This window comes from Papio anubis, chromosome 19 (genome assembly GCF_008728515.1).
Source record: "Papio anubis isolate 15944 chromosome 19, Panubis1.0, whole genome shotgun sequence".
NCBI classification, from domain to species: Eukaryota; Metazoa; Chordata; class Mammalia; order Primates; family Cercopithecidae; genus Papio; species Papio anubis.
The window spans coordinates 26,220,665-26,244,667 of record NC_044994.1 but is presented as its reverse complement, the minus strand read 5'-3'; the positions used below and the strand labels follow the sequence as shown (position 1 = coordinate 26,244,667).

The 24,003-nt window shown below is 36.4% G+C and overlaps 1 protein-coding gene across 5 annotated transcripts in view; it reads left to right on the top strand.

Annotated features, from left to right (window-relative positions):
• Positions 1 to 233: 233 nt before the first annotated feature.
• The window catches only part of NOL4 (nucleolar protein 4), a 383,681-nt gene continuing 359,911 nt past the window's right edge, over positions 234 to 24,003 (top strand). For 4 of the 5 annotated variants that reach the window (XM_003914291.5, XM_003914289.5, XM_017951659.3 and 1 more), the window contains exon 1: positions 239 to 795. In XM_003914291.5, coding sequence (XP_003914340.1) covers positions 532 to 795 — 264 coding nt within the window. In that variant the 5' untranslated portion in view covers positions 239 to 531. Of the gene's footprint in view, positions 796 to 24,003 lie in introns of all 5 variants that reach the window. The other variant, XM_021930036.2, reaches the window with a different exon arrangement.

Below are 24,003 nucleotides of genomic sequence, written 5' to 3'. Positions count from 1 at the left end.
GCTGCTTTCAGGAGAAGAGCAGCCCTCACTCCTGGAACACGGGGCCAGTGGCTGGGGAAGCTTCTGGGGCGCGCGCGGGGAGGCGGCGCTGCGCTCCACCTGCCCAGCCCCGGACGCAGCCCGGGGGCGAGGCGTCTAGGGACCACCCCAATTCAATATTGGGATTTTTAATAAACCAAGAAGTGGGATTTTAATTATTCAAAACCCAGCTTCTCTGGGCCAGAATGCTGTTGGGATGGTCCTGGTCACACAATATTAAAGAGACCGATCGCTAAGGGAACAGGAAAAGCGTCCGAGACAGCCGTTGCAATTACGAATGGACCAGACTTGGTAGCACAGGGCATTGATTGCTGGTGCCCAACCGGACCCTCCTCCCCTCTCCCCATCCCTTCCCCCACCCAAAGCAGGCTCCCGCGGCGGCCGGGACCTCGCATCCCTGCAACGTGGCCAGGGCTGCATTTTACATGAGCCCAGGGTGAACAGGTGCGAAGTGCGCTGGGAGCATCCGGCCGGCGGCCGGGCGCGGGGAACATGGAGAGCGAGCGCGACATGTACCGCCAGTTCCAGGACTGGTGCCTCAGGACTTACGGGGACTCAGGCAAGACCAAGACGGTGACCCGTAAAAAATACGAGCGGATCGTCCAGCTCCTCAATGGCTCCGAGTCGAGCTCCACGGACAACGCCAAATTTAAATTCTGGGTCAAATCGAAGGGCTTCCAGCTGGGCCAGCCGGACGAGGTCCGCGGGGGAGGCGGCGGCGCCAAGCAAGTGCTCTACGTGCCTGTCAAGACCACGGTGAGTGACTCGCCTTCCTCTGTTATTTGTCTGCCGGAGCAACCCGGCGGGGAGGGAGGAAGGAGAGAGGCGGGAGAGAGGGGGAGCCGTGAGCCGCCGTTGGCTCGTGTGCCCCCTACCTTCCTCAACCCCCTCCCCAAGTCGTCCCCACTCGCATTAGCCAGGCGCGTTTTCCCCACTGTGGAGTCTTTGTGGTCCTTTATTTTAAAGCGGCAGCGCACCTCCAGAGCTGGCCTGCCTCCCCACCTCGGGCTCCCGGACCGGCTGCTGGAGCTTCCTTCCCCGGGTCGGGCGGCGTCTAGCGTTCCTGGGCTGGGCCATTGTCCCATGTCCTTCTCTGGGCGCCTGGCGCGTGTCCCACCGCCGCCACCGCGCATAAAGGCCAGGCTGGAAGCCCGGCCGCACGCTCTGAGAACAGATAAGTCTGATCGATAGTCTACAGTGTCTCCTTATTGGCATAAAGCCCGAACGTGGCGCTAGCGGTGGATGTGGGTTTTCCCCAGGACACCGTCAGGTTTTATCGTTAGATCGCCGCCCAGGAGGCACGGGGCAGCCCGAATGCCTCGATCACTCCCAGAGATCGCTGCCGCGACTGTTGAGATTGTAGATAAGGTCCTGAGAATTCCTCCTCCCCGCCCCCCATTCCCTTCCTCACTTCCCTCTTCTACAAATAAAGCCGCAGCTAGAAGATGAACAACAAAGAGAGATGGGTTTAGGCGCTATCGAATGGTGTGTGTATTTGTTCCTCTTTCTGGGGTGGCTCTAGTCTCATGGCCACAAAGCTCTAGCCCAGGCGCCGTGAGGCACTGGCATTGAGAGCCCAGTGCATCTCAGCCTCACGCTGCAGAAGCCGGTGGGGCTGGGGAGCCACAGCAGCGTTGATTTCCTTCACAAGAAGATGGGAACTGTGGGCTACAAGTAGGATGGCAGATCTGATGCATGAGACCTTTCTGCATCATGCCACGGTGGGTACTCGCCTGGAGTAGGGATGGGGGAGGCTATCTGGCATCCTTTGTATTTTTGCCTCGCTTTGGGGTTTCTTGAGCATTTCCTCCTTTTCACCTTCCTGTACTGGCAACTGTTTCCCGGTGCAGTATTCCTGGAGGATGCTAGAAAGGAGACGCTTTGAAAGCTATTCTATCTCTAATGGAGGTATATTATATTAAACTGAAAATATGTGCATGAAAAGTTATTTTTTGAAGCATTATTTGGAAGGCTCTTTCAGGTTTGGAAATCAGTTTACAGTTTCCTGAGATTAATTAGAAATACTTGTTTGAAGGATGTATATTTATTTTAGAATTTATATAGAAATTGGGAACCGAAAATAAAGGTGAAATGGAAACACACATAAAAGTTCTGTGGTGGTGGTTGTTTTTTAACAATGTCCTATTGTTGGGAGATTTCTAAGAGATGGACCTGTAAATGTGTCTTCTCCTTTAACATGTGTCACTGCTAAAGACAATGGTGAGATTATTGTCTGGCTTTCCTAAATAATGAGGACTAGATTGGCATGAATTAGAACTGAGGTTTATTTACATCTGGATGAGCCAGAAATCTGGTATGCAGAATGAAGTGCTTTGATTAATTTGTATCGGGAATAATATCAAGAATTCAAAACATAAACATGCATTTTCCTTTGGACAATACTGAGCTAACTGAATGGATAAAATCATTTAAGATATCTTTACATAAGGTATTATTTCATAATATCATATATGTTTTAAAGGAACACTGTTAGTTGGGAAGTTTATTTTTCATTTCTTTTATGTTAAACTTAGGTCCCTCTATTTAACTGTCAGATAGCTTCACTTGGGTATTGGTACAATGAGTTTATACTCATATGGATTTGACTACACCCACTATATGTGTTAACATAAGTGTCCTTTAAAAGATTATTTTAAATAACATAAATTCAGAACAATTCCAGAGACACTAAGATCATCATAAATGCCAGTTATTCAAACTAGCATTCACGCATTAATATACCACTATTTTGAGTCAAAAATGTATGCAGAATTGCTAAAGAATTACTGCTAAGACATCTAGCATAGAGTGACAACTCCAGGGATGATAATAAAGTAACACGTGTTTCTCTATTCAGTAAAGATTCCATATATTTATGGGAGAGAATATAATTCATCAGGTGATTCTTAGATAATGGTTTCAATGTAGTATTTAAGAGCTCTGCTTTTTATTCAAGCCTGTTTTGAAATATTGAAGAGGTTTTTAATTTATGAACTCATCTATTGCTCTTTATAAAATTTTTATACCGCTCCTGGCATAGAATTATAGGCTCCTCCTTCTCTGAGAGACAGCCAATCATGATTTCAATGGAGTTAAAAAATAAAGGATCCCCTTTTATCATGTGTTTCCCCACATCTCAGATTATTCCTTCCTTAACGATATGTTGATTTTTCTTTCCGATGGTAGAAGTACAGTCACCAAGAGGACAAAAATATATTTTCTCTTAATTCCGAGGCATATATTGATCAAAATAAAATACTGTATTTGAATAGTATTTTCGTGTAGACTAAGAACGATTCTTAGCTGCTTGAGGTTTGAGGGTTCGCGGCTGGCTTTGCTGTCAGTAAGAGATGCTTTGCTCCTGATGTTGCAGTAATCCACTGCTGCTGATAATTAGACATCATTACTACGGCGAAAAGGGAAAGAGAAAAGGGGAGAGGACAGGCTGAGGCTAATTATCTACTTTGTTTAATGAAAGAAAGAGAGACTGATGGCACCTGGGAGGTTATGTTAGAACAGAGTAGACACACCACATAGACTTAATTGAAACAAGACTGTCTTTAAGTCTCATAGTTAAAGAAGCTTGGTTCTACTCTTATTTTCCCAAAAGAAGAGATGTAGCTTTCCAACTACTTTCCCCCTAAAGCCTAAACTTAACTGATGATAAAATCGAGCAAGTTACAACTGACTTAAAATACAAATATTGACTACTGAAAAGGATAAATATGCCCTTTAATATTTGTCCTGGTCATGTCTAAACCTGAGGGGACATATCTGTCACTGATGTTTAGACTGCTTTTGGATGGAGGAGATACTGTTTGGTCACCAAGCAACAACATCCAGCAACTCAGCCATTTTAGGTCCTGTGTTGGACCTGTGCTTTTGCGCGCCCGCCTGCACTGCACACGCACGCGCATATGCAGTTTGTTGAGCAACCCATCTGCTTTTTAGATAGTACCACTGTTATTTTTATACATTCTTTCATTAAAAGTGTCAGAAATTTAGAAGAATGAAATGATGAATGACTTAAAACAGTTCTGAAAGCGATATAGCAAATGGTTGACATTGATTACATCCAACTTTTAAGCAGCGGTAGTTTTAAATTCACTTAACTGTGGTAACTCTGTTTTACATATTTGATAGTTCTACTTTAGTTTGTTTTTAGAAGCTTTTGATCCTGATTAATGTTTTCTGGCAACAATTAGTGGAAACATCACACTTGCAATTTAAACTACCAGAACGCATTATGCCATTTGATATTGTGAATGGTAAACTTAGAAAAGCAGAAAATTTATTAAACGCTCTTTTTAAAAAGTCCAGTGCATTGTACAAAACATTAGGAATTTGGTAAGCTTATGTTTTTGTCTTTCAATATCAAGCAAAGAAAGTAATGAATATGAATACTGAAACTGTATAATCAAAAGATGTAATACTTTTCTTGACCTATATTTGTAGGAACAGACACAAAGGTCTAAATTATGCCCTTGTTATATATATTTCTTTCTGATATTTATTCTAACACAGGTCATAAATGAATTTTCATCCAAAAAGGAAAATGTGTTATCTTTAGTTGTGTCATTTACAAATGATGATTTATTCAGTTCTGCAATCTGTAGCCTCAGATTTCATATTGTTCTTGCTGTGCATACTACTAATTGATTACTGTACAGTGATTGTAATGAATATTCATGGACTGACTCATAAACAGTAACTGTTTTTGTTATTTTTCTGACTGTGGTTTTGGTCATAAATCCTTTATGCGACATCAGAGTGAAAGAAATAATACCCCAAGAGGAGTCCTGTGTACCTTTCCACCCGGCCTAACTTTATGCCTAAGGCACCTATATTTTAGGCCTTGATCTGGAATCTGCTACAGACCCAGTTATTTATCATGATACTTTGCATCTGTGACACAAAGACAAATCATCATAGTAGTAACTGAGATGGAAACACATTTTTGCTTTTACAGTGGACGTTGCTGTTGATAGCCAATGCATTTTTCTTTTCATTAAAGTACTTTGGGAGATCCTGTAGCATAGGATTTTGGGGTCAAATAGACCCCAAGGATGAATATCAGCAATGTGGTTTATTAGCTGACTTAGTGATTCTTTGTAGAGTTGTGAAGAATAAATCATCTATGACAAGTCACCAGCACAGGTCAGCTCTCAGGGAACAGTAGGGACCATTAGTAAAGGCCACTCTGGCTTGAGTATTAAGGGGCAGGATATTTCCTCTGAATATGAAGAGGAAATATGTCCCTGTTAGAGTATGAAGACTATCCCACACTTATTTCTTGAGATACCAGTTTTTGATTTTTCCATTGGTTCTTCCTTGTCCTGTTAGTAGCCACAATAGGGAGATGGGGCGAGATGTGGCACTTGTATATATTTCTTCTGTAATCTTCCTTAGTCTGCTGGGATCCTACTCCCCACGGTGTACTCTCTAGACTCATTGCATAAAACGGAGGAAAGATGAAGAAGAAAATACAGGCATATGGCAGGAGAACTTTCAAGGACTTTAATCTTATGTCAAGTCTATAAAGACCTTTTCCTAATAGCTGTTGTATTTGCTAAGACTTTCACTCTTTCTTTTTTGTTTTTTTGCTTTTTGTTTTGGTCTAACTGGGAAAGATGAATGTGAATCTACTATGTTTTAGGTTATATTCATTTTTACAATCTTTAGATAACAAGATAAAACAAACTTCGTGGATAGCATAGATGGCAAGAAACATGGCTTAGTGCATAGAGTATAGATTTTAGAGCACAATTTAAATCCTGGCTCTGACATTTACTGGAGTTCTGGGTCAGCTAAAGTTTAACTAAAGATGCAGTTTCCTCTTTATAAAATGTTAGTATTAATACTAGTCTTAGTAGTTTTGCATAATTAGTAGTGTATATAATATATACTAACATATACTATATATACATATACACGCATATATACACATACATATACACACACACACACACAAGCATGTGGTATATGCAGCATATGCTGGGCACATAATAAATGCTAAAAAAAAGTTGTTTAAAATATGATTAATAGAACATGAAAATCACAATGTAATTATAATTAGGTATATTTTATGAACTCAAAATCACACTGCAACATGGAGCTAAAATACAAGGTCATGCGCAGTGGCTCACGCCTGTAATCCTAGCATTTTGGGAAGTCAAGACGGGAAGATTCCCCAGTGAAACCCCATCTCTACTAAAATACAAAAGAAATTAGCTGAGGCAGGAGAATTGCTTGAACCCGGGAGGCAGAGGTTGCAGTGAGCCGAGATGGCGCCACTGCACTCCAGCCTGGGCGACAGAGTTGAGACTCTCAATTAAAAAAAAAAAAAAGAAAAGAAATACAAGGTATACTTGTATGTATTTATGTACACATGTATTATTAAGATTTATTCTACTTCATTTTTGGAAGAAAAAATGACTGTTACTGTAAAAGTGATACTGTCTCAACTTAACAAAGTTAAATGAAAAGGAAAGAAATAAAGAAAAAGTCATACCAAATGTCCCATCAAAATGTAACGGCCATAGACTAATTATGAATATCATTCTAGATTCCTCTCTAAACATATATGCCAAAAGAAGAGTCAATACAATGACTGATAGTTGTATATGGACAGGCAGAAATAATTTTCTAAAACTAGGATGATGATGATATGCTAATTTAAGTAGGAATAAGAAAATATAAGATTGTCAGTGTGACAAAAGAAGAAACACATAAAATTTAATGAATCACCAATAGATAAATGTTTCTTCTCAAAGATATTTATTCCTGAAGTTAATGGAAAAGATTAAGAAAACCTTTAGGATGTTGAGCTACACTTATTTTACCAATTATAGATTTCCATTTTATACAATATTATTGACTTTCTCTAATGATAAATGAGAAACCAGCATATTTTCACTTCTTCCCACCTCCTTGTTTCTTAGATCCTGGTTTACATTTCATTTCACTTATTATATTATACTTATATATTATAATTTATTATATTCATTATATTGTAATTATGTTTGTTGTCAGTGTTGTTGATATTAATGTTAAATAATTTAGTTTTAAACACTATTTTCCTATTTAATTGTTTATTTTCATTTTTGTTATCTGGTTTCCTTTACCTCTGAATTCCTTGATTTGATTGGCTCTCATTACAGTTTATCATTTTTTTCCTGAAGAAGGTCCGTGCACTCTATTCTTTGAATTTCATATACAATTGAGAGTATTTGTCTTTTATCTTTATCCTTGAAGGACAACTAACCAGATGCAGATTCTTTATTTTACTTTTTCTCTCATGACATTATAGATACTGTGTGTGCTCTGTAAAATTCTAAGGCAAATTGATTTTCCCAAATTTCATGAATTGTTTACTTCTTTATTCTTGAAATTAAATTATTTTGCTAAGATATATTTGAATTTCTTGTCTAACTCTATATTTTGTCCTGGATAACTGTGTGCCTGTTTATGGCTTCAGTTAGGCCTGTGTTCTGGTGACGTAATGTGTATCTTCTGAAGTCCAAATCTGTACAGTTGATCCTTGAACAACACAGATCAGGATTGCGTGGGTCCACTTATATGTGGATTTTTTTCAATAAGTATTTGGAAAATTTTTGGAAATTTATAATAATTTGAAAAAACTCTCAGATAAACTGCATAATCTAGAAATATAAAAAAATCTAAGAAAAATATACGCCAAGAATGCTTAAAAACCTATGCAGGTACTAGTCTATTCATGGCTTAATAGACTGTCTTTTTGCTAAGGCTTGCAGTCAACAGTAGACTATTAGTAGTTAAGTTTTAGGGGAGTCAAAATTATATGCAGGTTTTCAGCTGCAGAGGGTGTCAGTACACCTAACCCCAGGTTGTTCAAGGGTCAGCTGTATCTTGGATTTTCTATCAGGTGTTTCCACCAAGATATCCCAAAGTATCTCAAATTAAGTATGTCCAGAAACACATTTTTCTTCTTTCCATTTTCCCATCCAAGGTCCTCCCAGCTGACACATCTTTTTCTTATTCCCCTCTCTCCATGGATAGCAGTACAACTTTACTTACCCATACAAGGTGAAATTTGTATGGCAGCCTTGATTTCTCCCTCTCATAGTCAATGTTCAACTGTTGATTGATTCTACCAATCTTGAAGCCATCAGATTCTCACCATATTATAAAATATGCTTATTGCTTGATAATTTGTTAAATTTCCCCAAAGCTATTTTGAAGAAAAATTTAATCTCCAGTACCTGGCATAATGGGTGATGCATTTTGATGCTCAGTATTAATGGAATAAATAAAAATCACTTCCCAGTCTGACACCACATAATGGGACATTATACAACAACTTCTTATTTACCACCACACAAGAGCTTTTTAGTTGTATCTACATATATATATCTATCTGTCCAACTGTCCATCCATCCATCTATGTGTTTTAATTGTGGTAAAAAACACAGAACATAAAAGTTACCATATTAATCATTTTACATTGTAGACTTAAATAGTGTTAAGTATATTCACATTGTCTTGAAACAGATATCCAGAGCTTTTTCATCTTGCATAAGAGAAATTCTATATTATACAAGAATTCCCCTTTTTCCTTTCTCTCCATCACCTGGTAAAGGGCCATTTTAGTTTCTGATTATATGAATTGAACTACTTTAGATGCCTCATATAAGTGGAATCATACAGAATTTGTCTTTTTATCACTGACTCATTTTACTAGCATAAAGTCTTTAAGATTCATCCATGTTATAATTATATGTGACAGGATTTCCCTCCTTTTAAAGGCTGAATAATATTCCATTGTAGGTATATGCCATTTTGTTTGTACATTCATTTGTTGATGGCCATTTGGGTTGCTTGTACTTCTATTATTGTGAGTAGTGCTGCTATGAGCACGAGTGGGCAAATACGACCTCAAAACCCTACTTTCAATTTTTTTGGATATGTACACAGAAGCAGGTTTACTGGATCATATGGTAGTTCTAATTTTTTGAGGATCTACCCTACTATTTTTATAGCAGTTTGACCATTTTACAGTCCTACCAACAGCATACAAGGGCAGGCACTCTTTAACGCAAAAAAACAGCTGATTTTTTTCCTGCTCTCAAGCTCTTTCATGGGCAGACTACTTTCTTTAGGCAATTGCAAGTGTTGCATGTAATGCAATTAATATGAACATTATATCGATGCCTTACATTTATCAAGTTCTTATTATAGGTTAATGATTGGGCTAATAATTTGAAACAAAAAGTCCCTTTAATCTTCACAATAGTCCTATAGTATTAACACTTTTTATTATACTCATGTGAAGATTATGGTTTACATTAAGGTGAATTTCTAAAAATCACACAGCTTGGGACAAGAAACCATTTCAATTGGATTCTAAAACCCTTACTTGAAATTGCTGGTTTCCAAATTCTTAAGATAATGTAACTCAATTGCTAAAAGAAATTCCCCCACTATGTACACTTTCATAAACTACATCTTCATAACACTGCACCAATACTTAACCCATTATAAACTACATTTAAAAATACAAATATATTGGGTTGATACTAAAATACATAAAAATCCAAGTTTTAACATTTCCTTCTTTACCTCAATAGGTTGTCTTAGGCACTGCCTGAGTGTACACATACCAATTTGAATACTTTATTCTAATCTATAATACCATATTGCTTCTCAGAGAACATTGAAGTTAAAACTTTACACTCAGCTGAAATACTTTCTGTCATCTTGTAATAAAATATTTTTATATGTAGGGGGAAACTGAGGAGGAATAATTCTTAACCTCTTAGTTATTAGTACATACACAACTACAAAGATTTCCCATTGGAGAAATCCTTCTAAAAATTCAAGTGGAGAATTCTATATGGAATACTTATTTAAACATGGACCTTTAAAAGTAAAATGACTGTTTCAAATGCTTCTCAAAACATGAAGTTCATGCTTGAATGCAATATTCTAAATTTTGCCCCATTTTTTCTTATACTCCTTTGATGTTATGCCTGTCTTTGTCCATTTTGTGTTGTTATAACAGAATGGATAATTTATAAAGAATGAGGATTTATTTCTTACAGTTCTAGAGGCTGGGAAGCCCAAGGTGAAGGGGCCAACATCTGGCAAAAGCCTTCTTGCTGCCTCGTCCCATGTCAGAAAATAGAAGGGAGCCCTCTTGCGAGAGAGAAGGAAAGGAATCCAAACGTATTCTTTTATTAGGAACTCAATCCAGAGATCATGACATTAATTCATTCATAAGAACAGAGGCCAGGCACGGTGGCTCACGCCTGTAATCCCAGCACTTTAGGAGGCCGAGGCAGGCAGATCACAAGGTCAAGAGATCGAGATCATCCTGGCCAATGTGGTGAAACACCATCTGTACTAAAAATACAAAAATTAGCTGGGCGTGGTGATGTGTGCCTGTAGTCCCAGCTACTCAGGAGGCTGAGGTAGGACAATCGCTTGAACGCAGGAGGCGGAGGTTGCAGTGAACCGAGATTGCACCACTGCACTCCAGAGTGAGACTCTTGTCTCAAAAGAAATAAAATAAAATAAAATAAATAAGTAAATAAGAACAGAGCCCTCATGACCTAATCACCTCTTGAAGGTTCCACTTCTCAACACTGTTGCATTGGTGATTAAGTTTTCAACAAAGGAACTTTGGGGAACATATACATACCCTGGCAATAACCATATGCCTCTATCTACCATGAAGGGTTCTTCAGTGTTTTGTACATTGTGGTAGTCAGAATCCCCGGATGAGTCTCAGATGACCCCCACCCTTGTATAATCCCTTCTCCTTTGAGTGTGGGCAGCATCTGAGAACATGACGAGCCCCATAACTTCCGTAATTATTATGTTATATGGTAAGGCCGACTTTAAGAAAGGGGGACCTTTCATGTGGATCTGATTTAATCACATTAGCCTTTTAAAAGCAGGGGGTATTTTCCTGGCTAGTCCAAGAAGAGGAAGTCAGGGTGGTTTGGAACCTAAAATGTACTTGTTCTTGCTGAAATGCAACGGGGGCTTGTGGTTAAGAGCTGAAAGTGGTCTCTCCATGCTGAGAGCACACTTGGCCAACAACAAGCACAATAATGGGGACTGTAGTCCTACAACCACAAGGGAATGAATTCTGCCAACAGCCTAAGGGAACTTGGAGGTGGATTTTCCCTAGTGGAGCTTGCAAATGAGAATGCAGTTGGCTGACACCTTGATTTCAGCTTTATGAGAACCTGAGCAGAGGACCCAGTTAAAACTTGCCAGTCTTCTGACCCACAGAAAATGAGATAATGTTTAAGAAGTTGTAAACCATGCAATTTGTGGTAATTTATTACACGGTAAAATGGAACTGATACATAGTTCTTTAATGTAAAATTTACCAAAAACATGCGTGTAATTAACAGGTCAATTTTTAACAAGTGTATTTGACCAAGATTATTTGTGGTTTAAGATACAGCTGGAAATAGCTTAAATGTTCTTTTCCTCTAATACCTTATGTATTGCCATTTATATAGTTTTTGATGTGATGGTCTATAATTTAGTAAACGATGTACTCTCTCACAGATCATTTGACATATTTAGTGATGACTCATTAGGAATATGTGTGCATATAAAAGTTACTTTGATTCTTCTCTAAATGTTTATATTTTTAAACATTATTTCATTATATTCCATTCATCTCTTGAGTAGAATACAAGGTAGCTTACTGTTTTAGCAGTAGGATGGAGAAAGAGAAGTAGACATATCAAAGGAAATTGTTGTTCTCATAATTATAATTAATTTACATTAAAGGATTTTTGAAAACTTACATAAAAGGACATATAACAAAATACAATATTTGTTCTCATTTATTAGAAATAACCATTCTATAATTTTATTTTTTTTACCTTACTTAAATATTACACATTTTGAAGAAGATCTGCCTAACATTTGGGGGATAGAATATAAAAAGTTGCAGCAATTGGCAAGTCTTTTTCTTTTGTCAAGATACTGGAGGAAATTGTAAATTAGTCTCCCCTCTCTACGTTGAGTTTATTTTGATTTTCTTCCTTTCTATCTGAGGTTTATTCAATAGCCTCTTATGTTCCACTCTTTCTAATTTTAATCAAATATTCTTTTGTGATAGTTATGAGTTACGAGTTTTTGAAGTATTTTGGAGCTGTTAGAAAATTGGAAGTTTGAGAAAAATTCAGAGAATAAATTTAAGAAGTTGAAAGACTAATTTGAGAATAAGGAATAACCTTATTGGTTCTCACTGGATGTAACTACAGTTGCCAGATGGCTGAAGGGTTTTAGGGTTTTAATCTAGGGCCATGGGGTAAAGCTAAGTGGCACATATGGGGATCTAAGGCCTAGCCTGGTCATAGTAGTGCTATGCTCTACCCAATTGACCTAATTAGATGAGATTTTTCAAATCTAATATCAAAGGTTTGTTTGAATATCAGATGTGGGTCATTGTTCTCTAAGCACTCTCTGTTTACATGCTCATTGTTGTTTACCTGAGGCCAAGAAAGAATTTTTGCTATGTTATTGCTCATTTTTCTCTGTAAAAGCTACCATCACAGACAATTAGTTTGTTTGTTTGTTCTTACTAATTTATAATAAGTAATTCATAATTAGCAGTAATTTGAACAGGGGTAAAATGACATTTACCTTGACTACCTGTTAAAGGAGGATTTTTCTTTTCTTTTCTTTCCTTTCTTTCCTTTTTTTGTTTTTTTGACAGAGTCTACTCTGTCACTTAGCCTGGAGTGCAGTCTGTGATCTCAGCTCACTGCAACCTCCACCATAAAGGAGGATTTCTCTACAAATTCATGATAAGATAGCAGAGGGGGCATGCTTTTCTACTACAACAAGAAAAATCTTTTTCTTAAACTTTCTCTGTCCTTCTATAAACAATTCATATGTCTGTTCCACTGTAAATGGTGCTCTAATGTAAAAATTAGGTGTTATGAGTAAGTACCTTTTAGCTAATTTACATTACTTTGTTGTAAATGCATGGAGTATAATAATAATGTGCCCCCTAGTATTTTCAAATAAAATAGGTCATTCTCTAAAATTGAAATGTAATCAACATAGTTAATCAATACAATGATATCCAAAGTCACTGTAAAGTGACAGAATGGCTATAACACTGTAGGACCAGACTGTAACGTGCTTGAAAACTTAATGAAAGCTCTTTTAATAGAGCTTCACTGGTGAACTAACACTAACTTTCTCTTTCTTCCATATAACGTCATGACTGATACCCAGGGCATGGACAGGCTCACTCATAGTGATCTGCTCTGCAGTTATTTGCACTTTGTGCACATACAATAGAGTTGCAGGCATACCATTGGTTATGTTTTTCCTATACCCTCTTTTGCTAGTTTCACTTATAATTATGTGATTTAAATATATCATAAACTGAGAAAATGAGTGCAAAATTTCAATTCAGTGCATTACAAAGACTCAAAATAAGGGTGAGTTACTAAAAAGACCTATGAAAAAAAGAACTTCAAATTCTGTACTACTTAGATTGCTTTACAAGTAATTACTAATTTCCCATTCTACTTTAAAGTAATTGAAACTGGAAATTACAGACAATGTTTCTTGGAAGGGTTATACACTTGCAATGCTTATCATGCTTAATGACTCATACTTAAAGATCTTTGTCCTATCACAAAAATTTAGCAAATAATTATACATTTGTATATGTTCAATGGAAATGTAATATTAAGAAGCATATGATCTTTTAGCCTTCCAACTTTAACTTCTTATGACCGAGCAGCTTCACAATTGATAACAAGAGCTTTTTGAATTAACATAGAAAGTGTTAATAAGTTTTTGGTCAGCCATAGAACTATGAATTAAAGATATAAATATTGGATGTGCCCACAGAATAATATATTGTCTTGATAACTGAGGAACTTAGTGTTTCCTGAAGGGTTATCCCTATTATTGAGGAAAATGTTTACATCCATAAGAGCCTGAGGGCCCTTAAATACTTGCCATTATTTTAACCTCTTTAAATACATATTTAACTCATTGTAATTATTTGCGTTTCTAACCGCCTTGACCAGAGAGAATTCACAGGTTGAACTGTTGCCAATGATGGGACTATTTAACAGTTATATTTCTCAATATAAATTAAGTAATCTTAGGTTTTATACTACTCCGATTTCTTGTGAGTTTTGATTGAGTTCAGAGTCTGTATTTTAATCAGTCTATATACACAAATGAGACCTCCACAAATAATCACTGTGGCTGTTGAGAAGAGGAGGGCAAATGGGTGTTAGGGAGTCCACTATGACCTGACTCCCTTAGAATTTTCCCTTTTCTATAACCATTTTATCTTGGATTTCAGTTCTCTTGCCATCCTGTTCATGCATTCCAGTTCTCTTGCCATTCATCATGCCTAATGAATGGATTATTTTTAAAAATATGATACCTAGCATATTTTAGTTATGGTTTAAAATACAACTTTAAATTCTGCTATTTTTTATTAAAATTATTACCATCAGCATTTCTCAATGTTGCTACATAATGATAATTATTTTTATGCCTTTACAAATAATCAAGTATATGTATTATAATTTTATTTATCATTTCCATATAATGTGTGATTTTACTTATTTTCTGTTTTTTTTTTTTTTTTTTTTTTTTTTTTAAAGACAGAGTCTCTCTTGGCCGCCCAGGCTGTAGTACAGTGGTGTGATCTCAGATCCCAGGTTCAAGCAATTCTTCTGCCTCAGCCTCCAGAGTAGCTGGGATTACAGGCACCCACCACCATGCCTGGCTAATTTTTGTATATTTAATAGAGATGGGGGTTTCAACATGTTGGCAAAGCTGGTCTTGAACTCCTGACTTCAGGCAATCCATCTGACTCTGCCTCCCAAAGTGCTAGGATTATAGGCATGAGCCATCGCACCCGGCCTATTTCTTGCTTTAAATCCCCTTTCCTAGTGAATTACGATAATTACAGTTTTCTTTTCATTTTTTCGAGATGGGGTCTTGCTCTGTTGCCCAGGCTAGAGTGCAGTGGTGCGATCTCGGCTTACTGAAACCTCCACCTCCTGGGTTCAAGTGATTCTCCTGCCTCAGCCTCCCGAGCAGTTCAGGCTACAGGCAAGAACCACCATGCCTGTATCGGTTTTTTGTTTGTTTGTTTGTTTTTTGTTTTTTGTTTTTTTTTGTAATTTTAGTAGAGACGGGGTTTCACCTTTTGGCCAGGCTGGTCTAGAACTCCTGACCTTAGGTGATCCACCCACCTGGGCCTCCCAAAGTGCTAGGATTACAGGTGTGAGCCACTGCACTCAGCCAATAATTACCGTTTTCATTTTAAAATGTATATGTGTCTGTGTATCACAACTGATATTTTGAACCTTGGAGGACTTTCCGTGCATCTTGTTAGTAAGATTCTGAGAGTTTTTTTTGTAATCTTTTTCTTGTCATCTAGCTGAGAACATCTCATCTATTACCATGCCTACCAGTCACCTGAGGATCTTGCTGAAATGGACATTCTGGGTCAGGGTGGGGCTCATGAGTCTTTGTTCCTAGAAAACTACCATAGGGTTCCAGTGCTGGCTAAGCTCACTATGAACCATCCCTTCCACTGATAACACTAAAAACTCTGGGAGGAATATGCAACATAACTCCCTGAGGACTCTGAAAAACAAACGATAGCAGGGAAAATGAGGATGGATGTCAACTGCAAGTACACAGCACAAGGGGTGATGTTTCCTTTGCCCTGCCCCCCTTCATCTGCTGGATTTAATCTAAGGGCAGCCTCAGTCATGAAACTGCACAATGAGAGCAGATAATACTAATTCTGAGTAAAAGCTCTTTCTGTCTAGAGGACCAGGAATAGGGTTCCTTGACACCTGCAGAATGTGAAGGGATCACCATGTCTATTTTTTTCCTCCTATTTTCACTAATAGCCTAGCATGAGGGCAACCCTGCTCCTCATGGAGCTGCACTGCTGATGTGATGGTGGCAGTGCCAGCAGAGAGAGGCCTAAAAACCTGAGTGAAACCTGTCTCTGGCCAGAAGAACAGAAAACAGAAGTTCCCTTGGTCCCTGTGGCAAAAGAGTGTGTGTGAGATTCTCTTTTTCAGGGCTACATTTTCCTGGAGATGGCCTCAATCCCATGGAATTGTGCAACAGTGCACATAACTAAAACTTTAAGAGGTAACAACGTTTTCAGGCCAGAAACATCAGAAAAAAAGTAATCTGTTGGGAACTAGAGAGTGTGAGGGAAATTCCAAAGAGAAGATCCCCTAAATCTTTGTATTAAGTGTGTTCATTGTCAAGCTAAGAATGTGCAGAATATATGCAAAGCACCACGGCAAAGTCTTTGAGAACTAAAATATGATATAAACCATTGTACAAATCCAAGGCTATCTCTGAGTTGCATGGATGCAGGGTAGAACCAAAGAAACATATCAAAATTTAAAAACTGAACTGACATTGGAATCACTACCTGAGATGACAAGACAGAATTTTTGGTGTCAGTTTAATGGGATTTACTGCATGCTATCCAAATATAATATTTTTTCCAGAGGATTTTAACAAGATTAAGAGTTTCACAACATAGTATTCAAAATGTTCAGGTTACATCTGAAATTATTTGGCATATAAAGAACAATGAAAGGGAACAAATCTTAAGAGAGAAAAAATCAATAGATGTCAACAATGAGTTGGGCCAGATGTTGGAATTATAAAGGATTTAAAGGCAACTAACATAATCATGCTCTATATTGAAAATGCAAACACTGTTGAAATAAATGAAAAGATAGACTTTTTCAGCACAGAAACTGTCCAAAGAATCAAATGTCAATATTTGAATTAGAAAATATGTGATAAAAATTCAGTAGGTGGGCTCAAAAGTAGAATGGAGATGGCAGATGGAAGAGTCAATAAATTTAAAGATAGATCAATAGAAATTATCCTTGCTGAAAAACAGAGAAGAAAAAATATTTAAAAAACCAGACTCAGGGATCTGTAGTACAGTATCAGAAGATCTAATATTTGTACCAGTGGAATCATAGAAGGAGAAAAGAAAGGAATTGGTAGATAAAAAAATATTAGAAAAACAATGGCTGAATGTTTTCCAAATTTGTTCGCAGGCCAATTCAAAATGCTTGGTGGAACCCAAACAAGATAAATTCAAAGAAAAATTATTCCCAAACACATCATAATTGAAACTAATGAAAGAAAACCATCTTGAAAGAAGCCAGGGGAAAATTACACATTATTTGTAGGCAAACAGTAATTGAAATTACTGCAGACTTCTCATCAGAAACCATGAAGCCCACAAGACAAAAATCTTTAAAATGCTGAAAGAAAATAATTGTATATCTAGTGAAGCATTTTTTAGAAAAAAGGTGATAAAAGATTTTCTCAGATGAAGAAAAACCATGAATTCATTTCCAGCAGGCCTATTCTAAAATAAATGCTGAAGGAAGTTCTTCAGTATGAATAGAAATGATATTACAAGGGTATCTGGAGCTTCAGTAATGTAAAAAGACCAAAAGAAATTATAAGTAGATTACTTTCATTCTATACATTATTTAAAATATGTATGACTGCTGAAAAAATACAACATTGTATGGTGGGACTTTAAATCTCTGTGTAGATGTGATATTGTGATATGTATGGCTTTATGCGACATACAAAGGATGCTTCCTGACCAGAAAGGGTTTAAACTACAAATCTATAAGAGAAAGTTGTCTGGAAATTCCCCAAGTATTTAAAGATTAAATAATATTCATCCAAATAATCCATGGGTGAAAGAAGAAATTCTAAGATAAATTAGACAGTATTTTGACATGAATAAAATGATAATGTAGCATATCAAAATGTGTGGGATGCACCTTAAGCAAGGCTTGGAGCAAAATTTATGGCAATAAATGCTAATATTAAAGATAAAATTTCTTAATAATTTAAGCTTTCACCTAAGAAATAAGAAAAATAAGAATAAATGGAACTCAGTGAAAGCAGAAACTTAATTTTAGTTAATTCCTGTTGAATTAATTTAGTTAATTCCTTGGTAACTTTGAGGTATACCTTTGCCTGGGGTTTTAAAGTTCAAGGATGGTCCATATAGAGGCATATTCCCAGACTGAGGAGGCGATAGGGTCTTGGTTATCTGCTAATCACCTTGGCAACTGCTTATATACACATTTTCCCATAAATTTGCTTCTGTCATGTAGATTGGCAATGTGATTCACTTGCTTCTGAACACAGGGAATATGCAAGTTTAGGACCCTCTTAAATATTTTTGTGTCTTTCTTTCTGCAGCATCCCAAGAGTTCATGGGATGAACTCACCTAATTTCCCAGAGCCTGTGAGACTGTCTTATACTAACATGCACTGGCATTCAATTATCTCTATTCTACTGCTCAGAAACGACTTTGGGTGGAGAAAACTATAAAAGACATGCCACCCGCTGATACATTTGGAATTTCATAATTTTCCAAAACTATTTGGGTTTAGTTTCCTAGAATTCTTACACAATGGGGAGGCGTAGAAAGCAGAGCTACTTCTTGGGAACTCATGAATATATAGGCTACATTTTCTTTTCATATCTCTTTATCCACTGAGAGAATTGTTATGTCATTGAAAGTGTGGAAGCTGTTTATTATTTAATCAACATTCCTTCAGGTCTATTGTTTATGGCATAAATAATATATGATGAGTTTTCCAGGCTTTTAAGTTTCTGAAGCTTGAAAGCTTAGGGTTCTGTAAATCCAAGTAAACTTTTGAAATTTAAAATCCAGGACTTAAACATTTTTCAAAAAATCTGTTTCCATAACAACCTTAATCCAGGGCAGTAAGGATGGAATGCTTTAACAATCTGGTTTAGAGAAAGGACTAGGATACAGATAGAAATGCAAATGACAGAAATCGGTTCACACTTCAACACTTTTCTCAATATATGTGAAATGGGGACAGTAAATAGTATCTACTTCGCGTGGTTATTGTGATGATTAAATGAGTACATTTAACAATACATGTGATGTGATGCATGTGCCAGTGTCTGACAACTAAGAATTTAACTCTTCTTCCCTTTTTTCCCCATTATTCTCGCCTCTTCCTTTTTTACTCAGTATTGTCACCTTTTTCTTTTATAATTGGTATAAACTTAGGAGTTCTGAAGTACCATCTCTGACTAAAGATAATGGAAAGATGTCTTAGGGTTTATTCATTTATCTATGAAACAATTCAGAAAAATAATATGCTTGAAGGGAGGCTTGTGCCCATGGCAGTGAATTAGAACCCAGCTGGCTAAAGTCAGAGTAGGGACTTAATTTTCTTCACTCATTCTTTTTTCCTACCCACTATTTAGGATAAATTTTGACCAAAACACATTTTTAAAAGTCTTTTCATTTAAATGGAATGTTTTGTTACCCTAGCCTTAAAGTGCAGCATATTCAAAATTATAAAAATCCAAGGATTAGAGAACCTCAGAATATTGAAATTAAAAGGAATGACATAAGACAAATATGATAGTATTACTGGAAAGATTGCTTTGGGGACTAGTGATTTAAACAATACATATTGCAGACTACAAGAACTAATCGCCTGAGATTATTTGTGATAAGGGGTCAAAGAGCACAGACTTTCCTCCAATTGCAAAGACTATACGTAATAATCAGATCATGGGAGAAATACCATGTATGTTATTGCAGAATAATAAGGTGTTATATGTGTGTATTTTATATGCACATACTAAAGTTTGTTGAGCACCATTTTTGGAACAAATTGAATTTTTAATGAGTCAACACTCTACAGGGTGGCTTCAGGTGAGGCAGGAAATAATGAGGAGAGGTGTACACTGTCTACACTGTCTTATCAGCACTTGTCACATCCTATTAATTTTTAAAATAGAAATAAAAGCATATATTTTTTTCTCATTCAAAATAAAGTCAAAAGTAGTTAGGGTAGAGATGGTGTAGTGGAGTCCCTGGGTCATAAGGGACCAAGACTTCTACTTTTCTGCTTGCCATCTTTAATATTTTGCTTTCATTCTCAAGACCACTTGCTGGGGCTGCCCTAGTGCTGATAAATATGCTGCTTTCTCGGCAGAAAGGGCCATGTGTGTCTGCGTGTGTGTGTGTGTGTGTGTGTGTGTGTGTGAGAGAGAGAGAGAGAGAGAAAGAGAGAGAGAGAGAGAGAGAGAGAGAGAGAGAGAGAGAGAGATCAAGGGGCTGTTCCAACTCTCCAATCACACTTTTTTGAACTGAATTTTTTTTGAAATAATTGTAGATTCACATGCAATTGTAAGAAATATTACACTTACCCCACTTCCCACCAATGGTAACAATTTTCAAAGCTGTAATATAATATTATCACAGCCAAAATAATTGTATTGATATAATCTACCAATCTTTTAAAAAATTTTCCCAGCTTTACTTACGTGTGTGTGTCTGCATATTAATTTCCATACAGTTTCATTGTGTATGGGTTTGTGTATCCACCACCACACTCCAGATATGGAACAGTTCTAATACCATAAGGAACCCTCAGTCTGCACTTTTATAATCGCATCCATCTCTTTGCTGTTCCTTCATCCTGCCATGACCCCCATTCCTAACCACTGATCTGTACTGCATTTCTAAAATCCCTGATTTCAAAATGGACCTATATAGCACATAACCTTTGGGGATTGGATTGTTTTTTTCACTTAGTATAATTCCCTGGAGATTTATCCAAGTTGTCATTTGTTTCAATAGTTTGTTTCCTTTTTGTTACTGAGCAGTATTTTACAGTATGTATTTATCACTATTTTATCATCATTAATCTGTTGAAAGATAGCTGGTCTGATTTCAGCTTTGGGCTATTACATATAAGGCCATTATAAATATTTGTGTACAGGATCTTGTGTGAGCACACCTTTTTATTTCTCTCCATTAAATGCCCAAGAGTGCAGTGGCTGTGGTGTGGGATAATTATATGTTTAGTTTGTTAAATTGTTTACCAGAGTATCTGTACCATTTACTTTCCTACCAGCTACATATGTGTGGTACAGTTTCCCTATCCTAGCCTTTTTTTAAATGTAATGGTAATAACAATTTATACCAATAACAACATCATGAAAGTCACACTTTCTCTTTATGAGCAATTATTCAGTGGATTTGAAGATAACTGTCACTAACACAAATATGACCATAGAGGTATCATTTTAATATTTTCTCAATTTTCATTTTAGAAAATGTATGGATGTTTACTGAGTTTAGTCATATCCACCATCAATACCTTTACCGTATAAGTTGTGTTTAACTTTCTTTGGAAAGTTTCTTACTAGTGCTCTCCATTTTAGTCAAAGTTAGAAACATCGACAGGTCTAAATCATTCAGCCAGGTGGGTATCTTCATAAAATGGAAGCTGTAGAAATAAGTATTTTCAATGTTAATGTTTATAAGCAGTGAAAGAAAGGATTCAGTTTTTAACTCTAAGATTAAAATATTGATGTGAAAAGGATAGATTACAGTAAATCATGTAGATGTACAATTTATTACTTCACAATTTCAGTCTAATGGACTAACAGGGATATGCTAAAATTTGTCTTTCAAACATAGGCCCTTAACAGCAGCAATACTTACCTTAATCATCTTAGTATCCTTAGAACGCTGCATGGTATCTAACTCAGAGTAAGTGCTTAATAAACACTTAATATAATAATTAAATTAGAGTAAAAGTGGGGTTTGGACTGACTTTTTTTTTAGGTCAATACAAATTGAAGTAAACTTTGTTGGTACTAAAACTCTAACTGGTTCCCAGATTCAGGACAAATACAATTTAATGAGATTGTTTAACATTTTTAATGCTCCAAAATAATGTAATCAAATATATTTGCTGATAATAAAAAAATATTTACACAAATCTAGGTAAGTAGAACATTTCCCATATAGAATAAACATAGATCTAGATGAAAGAAGAGATAGTATATTTCTTGACTAGACCATTAGTAACAGAATATTGGTATTCTCATAGCACTGAATATAAAATTTATATTAATGAAACTGATATATATATAAAAATTATAGGTTGAAATAGAAAATTTACAGGTATTTGAAAAATATAATTCTGACCCTAGAATATTTTGAAAAATTTCAAGTGGTTGTTATGGAACTGAGAACTGTCATATGAAAACTGTGGAACTTAGGAATGTATTGAATGTGGCCCAGTATTCACTCAGGTGGGCTTAGAAGTAAAGTTGTGAAAGAAACCATGAAAAAAAACCTCAATATTTTATGCTAACGGAGAAAGGATGCAGAGGAAAAGTATCAAATAATTAGGAGCTATTTGTAGTATTTATGTAACTATCTTTGTGTAATCTTTAGAGTGAGTGTGTTACTTTTCTATCTGTTGGGATATATAATTCCTACCATTAATTTCCATTGACAGTGACAGTAGGGGTTAAGAACATGAACTCTAAAGGCATGCAGCTGCCTGAGTTTGATTTCCAGCTCTGTCATGTGTTGGCTGTGGGACTTTTGGCAAGTTACTTAATGCCTCAGATTATTTATCTACACACTGAAGATGGCACTTACTTCATGGGATTTTTATGAAGATTAAATGAGTTAATATTTTAAAATACTTAGAAAATGCCCAGTATATAGTAAATGCTATACAAGTAATTTCCAAGTAAGAATAAATGTGTTTTTGGAAATGATAATGGAAAAAACCAACAGAATATCATTTTCCCCTTTCTCTTCCTCTGTCACCCTCTCTCGCTCTCTCTCACTCTTTCTGCCTCCCTCTCTTCTTTCTCCCTCTCTTTTTCTTTGTGTGTCTCTCACAGTCTCTATCTTACCATGCAAAACATCAACCCTATATACAGAAGCACAGGAGTATATTGTTATATTAATTTGTTCAATTTAAGACAAAAATGAGCCTCTTTTTTAAATTGAAGTTGATCCTCAGTTTGAAATTTCTTATCAACTCTAAGGAACTCTTATTGGTTAGAAACATTCAGGGAAAAAATTTATCTTTCTTATGGAACTCGTCTTGCCACGTGGAACTCTTCCGTTGAATGTTGTTACTGAATTAGCCAGTTAGTTCATTCCAACAATACATTTCTTATTTTTTTCCTCTGAACAGATCAACTTTCTTATATTGGCAGCTGACTTTTGGTACCACAGTGACATGTCTTAAGTGTATGTCCTACGTGGATTGAGAGATATTGTATGTAATATATTAATATATTATTTTTCAGAGTCGTTCATTTGGGACTTTTTTAGTTTTATGGACTAGTAAAATTTGTAAAAGTTAAACAGGAGACCAAACTAATTTGCCAAATTTTTGTTTTGCCATATGAGGATATAAGAGCATTAAAGAATAAACTGTCGTCCATCATACCAACATTATATCAAAGAGGAAGTTAACATAATAACGACAACTAGGAAAGATTGAGAGTCGAGATTTTTAAATTGAGTAAGTTTAACTTAATAAAAATTTCATTTTATTTTTTAAATTATTTCTTCTCAAATAGGACTACGTCATGATCTGGCACCAGTACTGAGACAATTTCATCTCTTTATGAGACACATTTTGTTTGGTTTATCAGGATATATTAATTACAGAAGAACAGCCAATGAAGTGTTACCATGTCAACAGGGCTCATGGTCCAGTTTTATAAACTGCTGAGAGCGATGGCTGAAAATGAATTTTCTAATGAGCTCTTCCTCATAATAGTAGTTTTCTCCTCCAATAAAAAGTAACATGTTTATTTCTCTGTCAACTCTTAGTTTGCTTACTTCTGTGATGATACTCTGTAGATGGTGCCAGGGTCTGAAAAACAACACAACAATTACTAAAATGAAAACTGAAGAACAAAGTCGTTATTATATAAAAGGAATTATGTATATATCCCAGCTTAAGATGCTGCTGCTCTTGTTGGTATTCAGTTACAGGACTTGGGTTGACAGCAGCTATTACTTACCCTGTGCTTATCCAGCAAGCCTGTCTGTCTTCTTCTGA